At 49.8% G+C, this 16550-nt stretch overlaps 1 protein-coding gene across 1 annotated transcript in view; it reads right to left on the bottom strand.

Annotated features, from left to right (window-relative positions):
* The window catches only part of LOC120045904 (formin-2-like), a 75517-nt gene that overhangs the window by 14079 nt on the left and 44888 nt on the right, over positions 1-16550 (bottom strand). The window contains exons 7-12 of the mRNA XM_038990833.1: positions 16243-16334; positions 15954-16083; positions 15421-15567; positions 14965-15024; positions 14310-14430; positions 12248-12340 (exon numbers count right to left, since the gene is read on the bottom strand). Coding sequence (XP_038846761.1) covers positions 12248-12340; positions 14310-14430; positions 14965-15024; positions 15421-15567; positions 15954-16083; positions 16243-16334 — 643 coding nt within the window. The remainder of the gene's footprint in view (positions 1-12247; positions 12341-14309; positions 14431-14964; positions 15025-15420; positions 15568-15953; positions 16084-16242; positions 16335-16550) is intronic.

Below are 16550 nucleotides of genomic sequence, written 5' to 3'. Positions count from 1 at the left end.
GGGTTTCCAGCCACGTCTCCTTGCTGCCTCCTCATACCACCGCTCCTGGGCTTTAGCTGCCTCCCTCTCTTCCCGAGCGCGGCGATTCTCTCCTGTCTGAGCCCAGGGTCCTTCTCCAGCCAATATTTCCTCCCAAGTCCACGAGTTCTGGTTTTTTGGCCGCTGTTGCTGGTTCCTATCACGCTGCTTGCTCCATGGTTAGTGGGTGATTCTGTAACGGCTGTCAACCTCCTCTTCGGATGAAGAGGAGGAGTAGGGATTGGACCAAAGCGCAGCGTGATAATTTGACATAATGATTTTATTAAAGAAAAGACGAAAACCGAAAACACTTGAAATGATTACCAAAATAACAAAACGAACGTAGACAGACCTGAACTAAGAACTTACATAAATACGAAGAACTCACGAACAGGAACAGACTACATCAAACGAACGAACAAACCGAAACAGTCCCATATGGTGCAAACATACACAGACACGGAAGATAATCACCCACAAACAAACAGTGTGAACAGCCAACCTTTATATGGTTCTCAATCAGAGGAAACGTCAAACACCTGTCCCTGATTGAGAACCATATAAGGCTAATTACACCTGACCTAAACATAGAAACAGAAAACATAGAATGCCCACCCCAATTCACGCCCTGACCAACTAAACACATACAAAAATAACAGAAAACAGGTCAGGAACGTGACAGAACCCCCCCCTCAAGGTGCGAACTCCGGACGCACCACCAAAAGTCTAGGGGAGGGTCTGGGTGGGCATCTGTCCACGGTGGCGGCTCAGGCTCTGGGCGTGGTCCCCATCCCACCATAATAAATCCCCGCTTTTGTAGCCTCCTCCCAATGACCACCCTCCAAATTAAACCCACCGGATTAAGGGGCAGCACCGGACTAAGGGGCAATACCGGAATGAGGGGCAACACCGGAATGAGGGGCAACACCGGAATGAGGGGCAACACCGGATTGGATGGCGGATCCTGGCTGGCTGGCTCTGGCGGATCCTGGCTGGCTGGCTCTGGCGGATCCTGGCTGGATGACGGCTCTGGCTGGTCATGGCTGGATGACGGCTCTGGCTGGTCATGGCTGGATGACGGCTCTGGCTGGTCATGGCTGGATGACGGCTCTGGCTGGTCATGGCTGGATGACGGCTCTGGCTGGTCATGGCTGGATGACGGCTCTGGCTGGTCATGGCTGGATGACGGCTCTGGCTGATCCTGTCTGGCGGAAGGCTCTGGCTGATCCTGTCTGGCGGAAGGCTTTGGCTGCTCCTGTCTGGCGGAAGGCTCTAGCGGCTCCTGTCTGGCGGAAGGCTCTAGCGGCTCCTGTCTGGCGGACGGCTCTGTAGGCTCATGGCAGACGGGCGGCTTTTCAGGCTCATGGCAGACGGGCGGCTTTGAAGGCTCAGTACCGACGGGCAGTTCATGCGACGCTTGGCAGACGGACAGTTCAGACGGCGTTGGGCAGACGGGCAGTTCAGGCGCCGCTGGGCAGACGGGCAGTTCAGGCGCCGCTGGGCAGACGGGCCGTTCAGGCGCCGCTGGGCAGACGGCAGACTCTGGCCGGCTGAGACGCACTGTAGGCCTGGTGCGTGGTACCGGAACTGGAGGTACCGGGCTAAGGACACGCACCATCAGGCTAGTGCGGGGAACAACAACAGGGCACACTGGACTCTCAAGGCGTACTATAGGCCTGGTGCGTGGTACCGGCACTGGTGGTACCGGGCTGAGGGCACGCACCTCAGGGCGAGTACGGGGAGAAGGAACAGTGCGTACAGGGCTCTGGAGACACACAGGAGGCTTGGTGCGTGGTGTAGGCACTGGTGGTACTGGGCTGGAGACACGCACCATAGGGCTAGTGCGTGGAGGAGGAACAGGGCTCTGGAGACGCACTGGAAACCTGGTGCGTGGTGTAGGCACTGGTGGTACTTGCCTGGAGCGGGGAGGTGGCGCCGGAAATACCGGACCGTGCAGGCGTACTGGCTCCCTTGAGCACTGAGCCTGCCCAACCTTACCTGGTTGTATGCTCCCCGTCACCCGACCAGTGCGGGGAGGTGGAATAACCCGCACCGGGCTATGTAGGCGAACCGGGGACACCATGCGTAAGGCTGGTGCCATGTAAGCCGGCCCGAGGAGACGCACTGGTCGCCAGATGTGTAGAGCCGGCTTCATGGCACTTGGCTCAATGCTCAATCTGGCCCGGCCGATACGAGGAGCTGGTATGTACCGCACCGGGCTATGCACACGTACAGGAGACACCATGCGCTCTACTGCGTAACACGGTGTCTGCCCGTACTCTCGCTCTCCACGGTAAGTACAGGGAGTAGGCGCAGGTCTCCTACCTGACTTCGCCACTCTCCCTTTAAGCCCCCCCCCCAAGACATTTTTGGGGTTTCTTTTCGGGTTTCCAGCCACGTCTCCTTGCTGCCTCCTCATACCACCGCTCCTGGGCTTTAGCTGCCTCCCTCTCTTCCCGAGCGCGGCGATTCTCTCCTGTCTGAGCCCAGGGTCCTTCTCCAGCCAATATTTCCTCCCAAGTCCACGAGTTCTGGTTTTTTGGCCGCTGTTGCTGGTTCCTATCACGCTGCTTGCTCCATGGTTGGTGGGTGATTCTGTAACGGCTGTCAACCTCCTCTTCGGATGAAGAGGAGGAGTAGGGATTGGACCAAAGCGCAGCGTGATAATTTGACATAATGATTTTATTAAAGAAAAGACGAAAACCGAAAACACTTGAAATGATTACCAAAATAACAAAACGAACGTAGACAGACCTGAACTAAGAACTTACATAAATACGAAGAACTCACGAACAGGAACAGACTACATCAAACGAACGAACAAACCGAAACAGTCCCGTATGGTGCAAACATACACAGACACGGAAGATAATCACCCACAAACAAACAGTGTGAACAGCCTACCTTTATATGGTTCTCAATCAGAGGAAACGTCAAACACCTGTCCCTGATTGAGAACCATATAAGGCTAATTACACCTGACCTAAACATAGAAACAGAAAACATAGAATGCCCACCCCAATTCACGCCCTGACCAACTAAACACATACAAAAATAACAGAAAACAGGTCAGGAACGTGACAGAACCCCCCCCTCAAGGTGCGAACTCCGGACGCACCACCAAAAGTCTAGGGGAGGGTCTGGGTGGGCATCTGTCCACGGTGGCGGCTCAGGCTCTGGGCGTGGTCCCCATCCCACCATAATAAATCCCCGCTTTTGTAGCCTCCTCCCAATGACCACCCTCCAAATTAAACCCACCGGATTAAGGGGCAGCACCGGACTAAGGGGCAATACCGGAATGAGGGGCAACACCGGAATGAGGGGCAACACCGGAATGAGGGGCAACACCGGATTGGATGGCGGATCCTGGCTGGCTGGCTCTGGCGGATCCTGGCTGGCTGGCTCTGGCGGATCCTGGCTGGATGACGGCTCTGGCTGGTCATGGCTGGATGACGGCTCTGGCTGGTCATGGCTGGATGACGGCTCTGGCTGGTCATGGCTGGATGACGGCTCTGGCTGGTCATGGCTGGATGACGGCTCTGGCTGGTCATGGCTGGATGACGGCTCTGGCTGGTCATGGCTGGATGACGGCTCTGGCTGATCCTGTCTGGCGGAAGGCTCTGGCTGATCCTGTCTGGCGGAAGGCTTTGGCTGCTCCTGTCTGGCGGAAGGCTCTAGCGGCTCCTGTCTGGCGGAAGGCTCTAGCGGCTCCTGTCTGGCGGACGGCTCTGTAGGCTCATGGCAGACGGGCGGCTTTTCAGGCTCATGGCAGACGGGCGGCTTTGAAGGCTCAGTACCGACGGGCAGTTCATGCGACGCTTGGCAGACGGACAGTTCAGACGGCGTTGGGCAGACGGGCAGTTCAGGCGCCGCTGGGCAGACGGGCAGTTCAGGCGCCGCTGGGCAGACGGGCCGTTCAGGCGCCGCTGGGCAGACGGCAGACTCTGGCCGGCTGAGACGCACTGTAGGCCTGGTGCGTGGTACCGGAACTGGAGGTACCGGGCTAAGGACACGCACCATCAGGCTAGTGCGGGGAACAACAACAGGGCACACTGGACTCTCAAGGCGTACTATAGGCCTGGTGCGTGGTACCGGCACTGGTGGTACCGGGCTGAGGGCACGCACCTCAGGGCGAGTACGGGGAGAAGGAACAGTGCGTACAGGGCTCTGGAGACACACAGGAGGCTTGGTGCGTGGTGTAGGCACTGGTGGTACTGGGCTGGAGACACGCACCATAGGGCTAGTGCGTGGAGGAGGAACAGGGCTCTGGAGACGCACTGGAAACCTGGTGCGTGGTGTAGGCACTGGTGGTACTTGCCTGGAGCGGGGAGGTGGCGCCGGAAATACCGGACCGTGCAGGCGTACTGGCTCCCTTGAGCACTGAGCCTGCCCAACCTTACCTGGTTGTATGCTCCCCGTCACCCGACCAGTGCGGGGAGGTGGAATAACCCGCACCGGGCTATGTAGGCGAACCGGGGACACCATGCGTAAGGCTGGTGCCATGTAAGCCGGCCCGAGGAGACGCACTGGTCGCCAGATGTGTAGAGCCGGCTTCATGGCACTTGGCTCAATGCTCAATCTGGCCCGGCCGATACGAGGAGCTGGTATGTACCGCACCGGGCTATGCACACGTACAGGAGACACCATGCGCTCTACTGCGTAACACGGTGTCTGCCCGTACTCTCGCTCTCCACGGTAAGTACAGGGAGTAGGCGCAGGTCTCCTACCTGACTTCGCCACTCTCCCTTTAAGCCCCCCCCCCAAGACATTTTTGGGGTTTCTTTTCGGGTTTCCAGCCACGTCTCCTTGCTGCCTCCTCATACCACCGCTCCTGGGCTTTAGCTGCCTCCCTCTCTTCCCGAGCGCGGCGATTCTCTCCTGTCTGAGCCCAGGGTCCTTCTCCAGCCAATATTTCCTCCCAAGTCCACGAGTTCTGGTTTTTTGGCCGCTGTTGCTGGTTCCTATCACGCTGCTTGCTCCATGGTTGGTGGGTGATTCTGTAACGGCTGTCAACCTCCTCTTCGGATGAAGAGGAGGAGTAGGGATTGGACCAAAGCGCAGCGTGATAATTTGACATAATGATTTTATTAAAGAAAAGACGAAAACCGAAAACACTTGAAATGATTACCAAAATAACAAAACGAACGTAGACAGACCTGAACTAAGAACTTACATAAATACGAAGAACTCACGAACAGGAACAGACTACATCAAACGAACGAACAAACCGAAACAGTCCCGTATGGTGCAAACATACACAGACACGGAAGATAATCACCCACAAACAAACAGTGTGAACAGCCTACCTTTATATGGTTCTCAATCAGAGGAAACGTCAAACACCTGTCCCTGATTGAGAACCATATAAGGCTAATTACACCTGACCTAAACATAGAAACAGAAAACATAGAATGCCCACCCCAATTCACGCCCTGACCAACTAAACACATACAAAAATAACAGAAAACAGGTCAGGAACGTGACAGAACCCCCCCCTCAAGGTGCGAACTCCGGACGCACCACCAAAAGTCTAGGGGAGGGTCTGGGTGGGCATCTGTCCACGGTGGCGGCTCAGGCTCTGGGCGTGGTCCCCATCCCACCATAATAAATCCCCGCTTTTGTAGCCTCCTCCCAATGACCACCCTCCAAATTAAACCCACCGGATTAAGGGGCAGCACCGGACTAAGGGGCAATACCGGAATGAGGGGCAACACCGGAATGAGGGGCAACACCGGAATGAGGGGCAACACCGGATTGGATGGCGGATCCTGGCTGGCTGGCTCTGGCGGATCCTGGCTGGCTGGCTCTGGCGGATCCTGGCTGGATGACGGCTCTGGCTGGTCATGGCTGGATGACGGCTCTGGCTGGTCATGGCTGGATGACGGCTCTGGCTGGTCATGGCTGGATGACGGCTCTGGCTGGTCATGGCTGGATGACGGCTCTGGCTGGTCATGGCTGGATGACGGCTCTGGCTGGTCATGGCTGGATGACGGCTCTGGCTGATCCTGTCTGGCGGAAGGCTCTGGCTGATCCTGTCTGGCGGAATGCTTTGGCTGCTCCTGTCTGGCGGAAGGCTCTAGCGGCTCCTGTCTGGCGGAAGGCTCTAGCGGCTCCTGTCTGGCGGACGGCTCTGTAGGCTCATGGCAGACGGGCGGCTTTTCAGGCTCATGGCAGACGGGCGGCTTTGAAGGCTCAGTACCGACGGGCAGTTCATGCGACGCTTGGCAGACGGACAGTTCAGACGGCGTTGGGCAGACGGGCAGTTCAGGCGCCGCTGGGCAGACGGGCAGTTCAGGCGCCGCTGGGCAGACGGGCCGTTCAGGCGCCGCTGGGCAGACGGCAGACTCTGGCCGGCTGAGACGCACTGTAGGCCTGGTGCGTGGTACCGGAACTGGAGGTACCGGGCTAAGGACACGCACCATCAGGCTAGTGCGGGGAACAACAACAGGGCACACTGGACTCTCAAGGCGTACTATAGGCCTGGTGCGTGGTACCGGCACTGGTGGTACCGGGCTGAGGGCACGCACCTCAGGGCGAGTACGGGGAGAAGGAACAGTGCGTACAGGGCTCTGGAGACACACAGGAGGCTTGGTGCGTGGTGTAGGCACTGGTGGTACTGGGCTGGAGACACGCACCATAGGGCTAGTGCGTGGAGGAGGAACAGGGCTCTGGAGACGCACTGGAAACCTGGTGCGTGGTGTAGGCACTGGTGGTACTTGCCTGGAGCGGGGAGGTGGCGCCGGAAATACCGGACCGTGCAGGCGTACTGGCTCCCTTGAGCACTGAGCCTGCCCAACCTTACCTGGTTGTATGCTCCCCGTCACCCGACCAGTGCGGGGAGGTGGAATAACCCGCACCGGGCTATGTAGGCGAACCGGGGACACCATGCGTAAGGCTGGTGCCATGTAAGCCGGCCCGAGGAGACGCACTGGTCGCCAGATGTGTAGAGCCGGCTTCATGGCACTTGGCTCAATGCTCAATCTGGCCCGGCCGATACGAGGAGCTGGTATGTACCGCACCGGGCTATGCACACGTACAGGAGACACCATGCGCTCTACTGCGTAACACGGTGTCTGCCCGTACTCTCGCTCTCCACGGTAAGTACAGGGAGTAGGCGCAGGTCTCCTACCTGACTTCGCCACTCTCCCTTTAAGCCCCCCCCCCCAAGACATTTTTGGGGTTTCTTTTCGGGTTTCCAGCCACGTCTCCTTGCTGCCTCCTCATACCACCGCTCCTGGGCTTTAGCTGCCTCCCTCTCTTCCCGAGCGCGGCGATTCTCTCCTGTCTGAGCCCAGGGTCCTTCTCCAGCCAATATTTCCTCCCAAGTCCACGAGTTCTGGTTTTTTGGCCGCTGTTGCTGGTTCCTATCACGCTGCTTGCTCCATGGTTGGTGGGTGATTCTGTAACGGCTGTCAACCTCCTCTTCGGATGAAGAGGAGGAGTAGGGATTGGACCAAAGCGCAGCGTGATAATTTGACATAATGATTTTATTAAAGAAAAGACGAAAACCGAAAACACTTGAAATGATTACCAAAATAACAAAACGAACGTAGACAGACCTGAACTAAGAACTTACATAAATACGAAGAACTCACGAACAGGAACAGACTACATCAAACGAACGAACAAACCGAAACAGTCCCATATGGTGCAAACATACACAGACACGGAAGATAATCACCCACAAACAAACAGTGTGAACAGCCAACCTTTATATGGTTCTCAATCAGAGGAAACGTCAAACACCTGTCCCTGATTGAGAACCATATAAGGCTAATTACACCTGACCTAAACATAGAAACAGAAAACATAGAATGCCCACCCCAATTCACGCCCTGACCAACTAAACACATACAAAAATAACAGAAAACAGGTCAGGAACGTGACACCTACTGGATGGAAACTACGAGTGTAATGGCTGTGCTCAATGCAATGGCACTTATAAATGTAGATCCTTCAAACACCCCCAAACAGGGAAACAGATCCCAATTAAAGGTGTTATCACGTGCTCCACTAAGGCAGTATTTATCTTATAACTTGCCCTTGTGATAAAAATTATGTGGGTAAAACAAAGCACAAATTAAAAGTATGAATCTCAAAGCATCGTAGCATCATTAGGTGCAAAAACTTAACTTATCCAGTTGCGGCCTACTCGATTTTGTACCTAAGTTATATCGGCATCGAACATGTCACCCTCCCTAGTAGAGGGGGTGAACTCGACCATTTATTGTTAAAATGAGAGGTTGCCTGGATCTTTAATTTAAAGACCCTTGCTCACTTCGTTCTCAATGCAGACTTTGATCTGAAGCCATTCTTGTGATTATTGTGATTTTGCTATTGTAAATGTCTGTAGGCCTCTGTAACCAAATTGTATCTATGATCGTATGCTATCCATTCATGGTATCTTATTTTTTTATATATCGGAGAATTAACCAATGATATCAGGCCACCCCAGGCCATGATTACAAACACCTTTGTGTGTCCTTTGACACTACACTATATACTGTAAACTAGTCACCCTGCAGTGTTTGTCATTATACCCTGATGAAGACAGCTTGTCTGTTGAAACGTTGGATATTAGGTTATTCAATTATTACATCTGAGCTCCTAGAGTGTGTGGCTCTCCTTTAAATTTTCAAGTGTTCTACTCCGCTAAGTAGCACCTCGCCTAAATAGGTGTTTGTATCTTTCACCTCTAGATTACACTATCTACCTTGTCAGGGTCCAATTCTGCCTACAGCCCTCATTATGTGTTCATATTTGTCCTGGATGTACCTCATTTATAGTTTGGAAGGATATCAGCTCCTACAAGAGAAAAAAGTATCTGTTTTTTATTCAATAAGTATCTGTTGGTATTGTCTTGCTAGGGCAATTGAATTCAAGTGCTGTCCTACCTAGTAGCCTACTTAATCATTGCTGTTTGAACTGTCTGATTGCTCATTATTTGTGACAGTTTCTGTTGACTTAGTTTCAGGCATATTTGAGTAATCGTCTTGTGTTGTAGGGGGTGTTTTCTGTGTTTTCTTCAACTCTACCAGGCAATCAGCAATTAGTGCTGAGAGCTGCATCTTTCACCTCTTCTGGGCAATAAGCGATTAGTGTTAGTGCTTCAGTCTCGAGTGTTTTTTCAGTGGCAGCTGGCGGTCTTGTCAAGCGGTGGTGTTGTCGCTGAAACAAAGATTTTCTGCCAAGCGGTTTGAGGAAGGAAAGAGGAGGAAGGCTCGACATCACTCTCTCACTTGAGTATCTTACCTAGTTATCTTCTGATGATCTCATTTTGCTCTTTTGCAGCTTTGTCAAGTATGTGTGTGTTTCCTATCCCTGTTCGCTTCTCTCCCTGTAGGTTTTACAGACGCTCCCCACCCCTTGGCTACATCCCCTTCTAATTTAGTATACCCTGCGCGCACAATCCATGCGGAATTCATCTCAGCCTATGTTGCTCTTCAGTCGCTACACTTTTTGGCCCAGACGGAGACATGGATAACCCCAGAGAACACTGCTACTCTAGCTGCTCTCTGGTCATCTGACTATGTGTTCTCTCATAGTCGGAGAGCATCTGGTCATCGCGGTGGTGGCACAAGGCTACTTATTTCTCCTAAGTGGAGATCTTTTCTTTCCCCCCATCTCACATGTCTCTCTCCTCATTTGAATTCCATACTGTTACTGTCACTTGTCCACTCCAGCTTAACATTGTTGTCATCTATCGTCCACCAGGTGCTCTTGGAGAGTTCAATGAGCTCGACACCTTGATAAGCTACTTAATTTCTTTCCACTCCTTTCCTCTTTTGACCTCACTCTTTCCCAGTCCCTTCCCACTCACAAGGCAGGCAATATGCTTGAGCTAATCTTTACTAGAAGCTGTTCGCCTACCACCTCCTAACCCTTGCTCATCCCTCTGCAGATGACTTTGTCAACCAATTTCAAAAAAAGGTTGACGACATCTGTTCGTTGTTCACTTAGCCTACTGACTCCACTGGTCCCACTCTAACAGAACTACCCTACACCTTGACCTCTTTCTCCCCTCTCTCTCCAGATAAGATCCTGCGACTAATGATGTCTGGCAGCCCGACAACCTCCCGACTTATCCCCATCCCCTCTTCCCTTCTCTAGACCATCTCTGAAGACCTAGCATTCCTCACTTCTCTCGTCAATTCATACCTGACTACTTGCTGCATCCTCTGACTTCAAGATGGCCAGAGTCGCTCCCATCCTCAAGAAACCAACACCTGACCCCTCCAAAGTCAAAAACTACAAAACGGTATCCCTTCTGTGTTTTAGTTCCAAAACACTTGAGCATGCTGTCTATGACCTACTCTCTCGTTATCGCTCTTAGGACAAGCCTAACCAGTCAGGCTTCAAGGTGGCTTCAAGGTGGCTTACTCAAATGAGACCGCTCTCCTCATCACCGTGGCTCTCCACACTGCCAAATCTGACTCTCTCTCCTCTGTTTTCATCCTCCGAGAACTATCTGCTGCCTTCAACACTGTGAATCATTAGATCCTCCTCTCCACCCTCTCAGGGCTGGGCATCTCAGGCTCGGCTCACTCCTGCCTTGTGTCCTACCTGGCAGGTCGCTCCTACCAGCAGGCGTGGAGAGGATCTGTGTCTGCTCCAACTGCTTCTCACTACTGGTGTCCTTCAGTCCTCGGTTATTTAAGTCACTCGGCTCCGTCATATCCTCACATGGTCTCTCCTATTATTGCTCTGTGGATGACACTGAACTACCCCCCCCCCCCCCCCCTTCTGACACCCAGCTGGCGACGCACATCTCTGATTGCCTGGCAGACATCTCAGCTTGGATGTCGGCCCACCACCCCAAGCTTAACCTCGACAAGATGTAGCTGCTCTTCCTCCCGGGGAAGGCCTGCCAGCTCCAAGACCTCTCAATCATGGCTGACAACTCCATGGTGTCCCCTTCCCAGAGTGCAAAGAACCTTGGCGTGACCCTGCATTGACATCCGTAGAGTACGACCTTTCCTCACACATGAAGCGCTGCAGGTACTAATCCATGCACTTGTCATCTCCCGTCTAGACTACTGCAACTCTGTTGGCTGGGCTCCCCGCTTGTGCCATCAAACCCCTGCAACTTATCCAGTACGCCACAGCACACCTGGTGTTCAACCTTCCCAAGTTCTCCCATGCTACCCTGCTCCTCCGCACACTACACTGGCTTCCAGTCGAAGCTCACATAATCTTCAATACCTTGGTGCTTGCCTACGGAGCAACAAGGGGAACTGCCCCTCCCTACCTTTAGGCTATGGTCAAACCCTATATCCCAACCCGAGCACTCCGTTCTGCCATCTCTGGTCTTTTGGACCTCCCACCCCTATGGGATGGCAGCTCCCGCTCAGCCCAGTCAAAGCTATTTTCTTTCCTGGCACCCAATGGTGGAACAAGCTTCCCCCTAATGTCAGAACAGGAAAGTCCCTGCCCATCTTCTGAAAATGTTTGAATCACTAGCTCTTTAAAGAGTATCTTAAATAACCCCCCCCACAAAAAAACTACTAACATTCACTTGTCTTTTCCTACTAGCACTGACTTTGCAGATAACTACTTTGTTGAGGGAAAATGTACTTGCTAGGATTGTGATACGTTGTTGTCTAATGATGAATTCACTAATGTAAGTCACTCTCGAATAAGAGCGTCTGCTAAATGACTAAAATGTAGGTCTGCTCTTGAAATATCTTTCAGACAGAGGTCAAAGGCTCAACTACCAAGTGCTGCTGCAACCCATCATAACAGATGGAAAAAGTTGAAACAATAGCCTTGAGTTATTCAATACAGTCTGGGATAAGCAGAGGTCCCCATGGAAACTGAGTTGAATGATGGTCTGTACACATCTTCCTTCCAAACACTGTACATTAACCAGGAGAGCAACTGAGACATCAGTCTTGGCAACACAGATGCAGTGCAGTCTAACCAAGGGTTAGCATGATGATCAATGGCCCATCTCTACGTTCTATTCTATATACATAGCCAAGATGGCTTCCTCATTTCAGGTATTCTGACACTGAACATAATCCAGGGAGATATCTGAGGCATTAGTCATTGGCCTTCGTCTTTGGGGCAGCTATAGTTTAGCTAACCAAGGATAAGGGGGATCAATGACTCTCAGTTGAAAAACCAAAATGGCTTCCCTTGTCATTGATCAATGGTCCATTTGCCTCACCCACAACCAAAAATGGCCTCCGTGATTGAGTCATTTGTAAAGTAACCACAACTGGGACACCTTCACTCAGAAATTCCTCCATCTTCTCCTTAAAGGGTTGCAAGTGCTCTTCAGAAGAGACCTGGTTGACCATCTCTGTCTCGGCCGAGCATACTGGAGTGGAGGAGGAAGAAAGAAAAACATGTTTTAATTAGTTTTTCTGTCCAAAAAAGAATGAGCTTGTAAATCATAAGACCATTTTTGACATTGCAGTATTACATTCTACCTGTTTATGTAATTAGAGTTACCAAACATAATGGAACGGGCTAAGCTAACCAGTCATGATGCATTCCCATTCACCCTACTACTTTTCTCCAAACAATGAGTGATGCCCTTGGAACCTGCAGACCCCTTAAGCATCCCTTGGAGCACTCCAGAGTCATGGTCCATCAGCGCCCATGATGAATCCAAAAAGTGCATGTTAGAGTTCCCGAAGCTAATTGTTCGACCACATGGCCCCCTCTGTGGAGGTAGTTAGCTAGCTGTTGTCCTGAGGGCCATCGAAGCCCACTGCTATGGGACGCCTACTCAACCTAACCCCCAGGCAACTGTCATTGAAGCCCACATCTGTTACAGCACTCAGCTGGTCCCTGTAAAGTGAACCCTATACAGTTTGTGATGAAGCATTTATATGCGCCATCATGGTACTCTGCCATGCAGGTTAGTGTATTTCGTCATGAATCTTGTTCTGGAGGCAGCTCTGCAGAGTGGTCTCTAGCTGGCACAGGTGCAAAGTCATACAATTTGTCATACAATTTTAAACCTAACTTTAACCCTAACCACACTGCTAACCCTAATGCCTAACCTTAAATTAAGCTATTTTTTTGGCAGCTTGCCTATCTAAGGAGAAATCACTCAGTTCTGCCTCCAGGACAAGATTCATGACAATAAATGTCAACCTGCGGAATGAGTAAGCAAGTCAGTATCCCAATGGACCTGGTCAACTCGATCTTCACGCACCACAAATAATGAGAGGCTTCACAAGATTGATTGCAGTGCAGTAAAAAACATAGTTGGCAAAATACAAGCCATGATTAGTTTAACGGTAAGATACCTGATAGAGAATAGGAGATTTGGGTGATTATTCTTGATCGACACATACAAAAAAGTTGTACTCCATTAGCGTTAATGTTTCCCCACCTGACCCCTATAACGTGTTAATGAGTTAGAACTGAGTAATGAATGTACGTGTTTCCCCATTCAGTCATTCAATCAGTCTCATAGGGAATTTGTTTAACCATGAGCTTGGCTTTAAATGTTTAATCTGATTTCCACACTTCATCAGGGATTTTTGTTGTTCCCTAATTCCTACTTTTTGACTCATGTTACCATGGGAAAAAACTTGAAAGGCTTTCAGCCTAACCCTAGTCTGATCGAGGTAATTCCCTGTAAACCTCTAACATGTTTATAAGTGCTACCTGGACTCATATTATATGCGAAGTGACCTAGTATTTGGTTTGAAGTATTATGAAAAGGATACACAGACTTACAAAAAATATTCTGTTCCCTGGTCAACTAGAAGGCAGTCAAACATTATTGCTACCCATACAGTACACTGATGGTTTTTATTATGGGACCTTCAGATCTTATGGTTTGTGATGTGCATATGCGGGTGCTGCATACATAGCAGCCTCTCCAGGCCCTTGACTCTCTCTGAGGGACATGAGCTGGAACACAGGTAGAAGAAGCACCCTGAACCTTCATTTTTTTTGGAGCTCTGTGTTGTGAGGACAGTAAAAGAGCGCCTAGCAGATTCTAGAGGAGCCTGCTCCTGACTCTCCATCTGGTTCTAGTTTGGGGGTTTGTATGACAAACAGATGCTATCTGTTGACCCTGTTTTGTGATCAAAACATCACTATGTCTCGGCAAACTTTGAAGAATTTTCCGTTATAGAGATACAGGAATGCATTTAAAATAAGTAATACTTTCATAAATCCTACACAACGGTATCATAAACATGATGTGACACCTGTCATAATCAACGTTGATTCAGGTTTACTACCTACTGTTCAACATATATAGCTCAAGGTTTATAAATAGAGCTACAAATGGACCAGAATATATTTGTGGGAGCCAGTCTCACCATTAAGATCTTTCCTTAGCTTGCGTAGGTCTCTCTGAAAGTCGTCAAACTTCATTTGAGAGGCCTGGAAGAGATCCTGGGGTTCAGGGAGAGGGTAGACACAGGTCTCTCTACCGGCATCCTGAGCACACACACACACACACACAGTCAAAGGCAATCATCATCAAAGATCAGAGCAGCCCTCTCCAGCATACATCTCAGGTAAGATTGGGATGGATGTCGCTGCCATTCTTATCAGTAGTCCAAACATTTCCAGTAAGATAATGTTGCATGGTGGTAATGGCCATCAGCTAGAGTGGAGCCATTGTAATCAAAGCATACGTTCGTCATGTCCATCAGTATTACTAGGGAGCCATTAGGAGCCCAGAACCACGTTGTGTATGTTGATTTTGGCAACATACTTTTGGCTGAGTTCATCTCATCTGGCTAACCTAATTATTTACAATAGGCCTCCTTTGGATCCTGTGGAAGCTAACGTACTACAGGTCCAGGCGAACTGGGAAGGAGACATTCATTTCTTTTGTAAATAAGGAAAATAAATAATTTGATAAGAATAGCCATGCTATCCTCGGGTGAGAGAGAAGATGAAAAGGTGGTTGAATAGATATCTAAGTAAATCAGAAAGGGATTCAAATAAACAGGAACCAAAACATACCTCATCAAAGTTCCTTAGATTGTAAGCAACGATGTATGACAAAAGACTCTGACAGTTATCCTGAAAGAGAGAGGGGGGAAAAAGATCCAAATATATATATATTTTTTTACTTTTTGTCATTAATCTAATCATTTTAGAGCAGAATGTTTCGATTGGTATGTAGAACATATCTGAAGAGGACTTAAAAGTTCATCACCTCAAAGCAATGGATCAAACACAAGTGAAATCTCTGCTGGGGAGAATGTCATAACTTAGAGCTTGTAACGTGTCTTATGTTCTTTATGGGCATCTCTCTAGGATTCCAATACCGTAAACACTGAGCACTATGTTCTTACATGACAGCACTGGTCATACACTAAAATCTAATAAACAGTCAGTCACTCACTCATTTAGGGGCAAAGAATTGCCTAAGCACCATAATAGAGCAGTTATGGTCAGAGCTCAACACACACTCACACTGCTCTTGACGTCCTTGAGTTTTGGCAGGATTTCCAGAGTGAAGCCGTCAGCCTGCCCACGCGATCGGTTCCCTCCGTTCATGAAGTTCCCAAAAGCTAAGATGAGGCCTAGCACCTGCAACACACACTGAGCACTCTGCAGAGTCTGACACACAGCATGGGGAAAGACATGGAGGTAGAGGAAGGGGAGGGAGAGAGGGAAGAGAAGGAGAAAGGAAAGGAGAAAGATGTAGAGAAATGAGGGACAGAATATATAAGAGAGGGGTAGAGAAGAGGGAGCAAAAAAAGAAGGAGAATAAAAAAGAGAATTGGTAAGAGAAAGAGGAGACAGAGGTGTAAACAGACAAACAGAAGAAGAGAGAGATAGTTCAGTTCAGTGCCTCTAGTATCAATGAGGCATACTGTATATTTGCCATCTGCAGAGAAAATGGCTCTCATTCCATATGTTCTCAACACTCTCGATGCATGGCTGTACATTACATTGTCCACGACATGCTGTTCTCAGAAAGATGTAGAGGAGAGGAGACTTACCATACACACTCTCTGAAGGATTTCTACTTTCCGGAGGATGGAGGAGATACATTCAACAAAGGTTGATTGAAAGAGGATGCAAAACACCCTTCCTGAGAAATTGGGGATTTGGGACAACTGGAAGAGAAACCTTAGAAAATTGGAAAGAAAAATAACAAAATTGTAGTGTTAAAATACTTAAACAGGGCCTATTTAGAAATTGCCATTTTCCTGACCTTTCCTATCACCAACAATTGAGCGAGAAACAGAAACAGGACAGACTTGGCACAGAGGAAAGATTTGCTCTTACTGTTCAGGCTTGTCCAATGGCTTTGCGTCATTCTTGCCTTTGGATGATTTGATGTGCTTCTCAATCTTCTCCATCTCATCTTGCTGGGCTCTCTGAAATAAGTAAGGAGTGTGATATTGGGTAAACAGTAAGTGGCACTCAAAATATACCTTGTACTTGAGATATACCATGCATGCACACAAACCCTGTTCTTTCACTTTCAGTGAATGTTGGCAAATACAGCCATTGTAGATACTTTATAAACACTATAGGGTGAAACCTACAGTATTGTTTCGATTTCCAACATGTTTTCCACTTTCCAGACACAA

This window comes from Salvelinus namaycush, chromosome 4 (assembly GCF_016432855.1).
Source record: "Salvelinus namaycush isolate Seneca chromosome 4, SaNama_1.0, whole genome shotgun sequence".
Classification (NCBI taxonomy): Eukaryota; Metazoa; Chordata; class Actinopteri; order Salmoniformes; family Salmonidae; genus Salvelinus; species Salvelinus namaycush.
The sequence above is the reverse complement of the archived record's forward strand: the minus strand, read 5'-3'. Positions and strand labels throughout refer to the sequence as shown.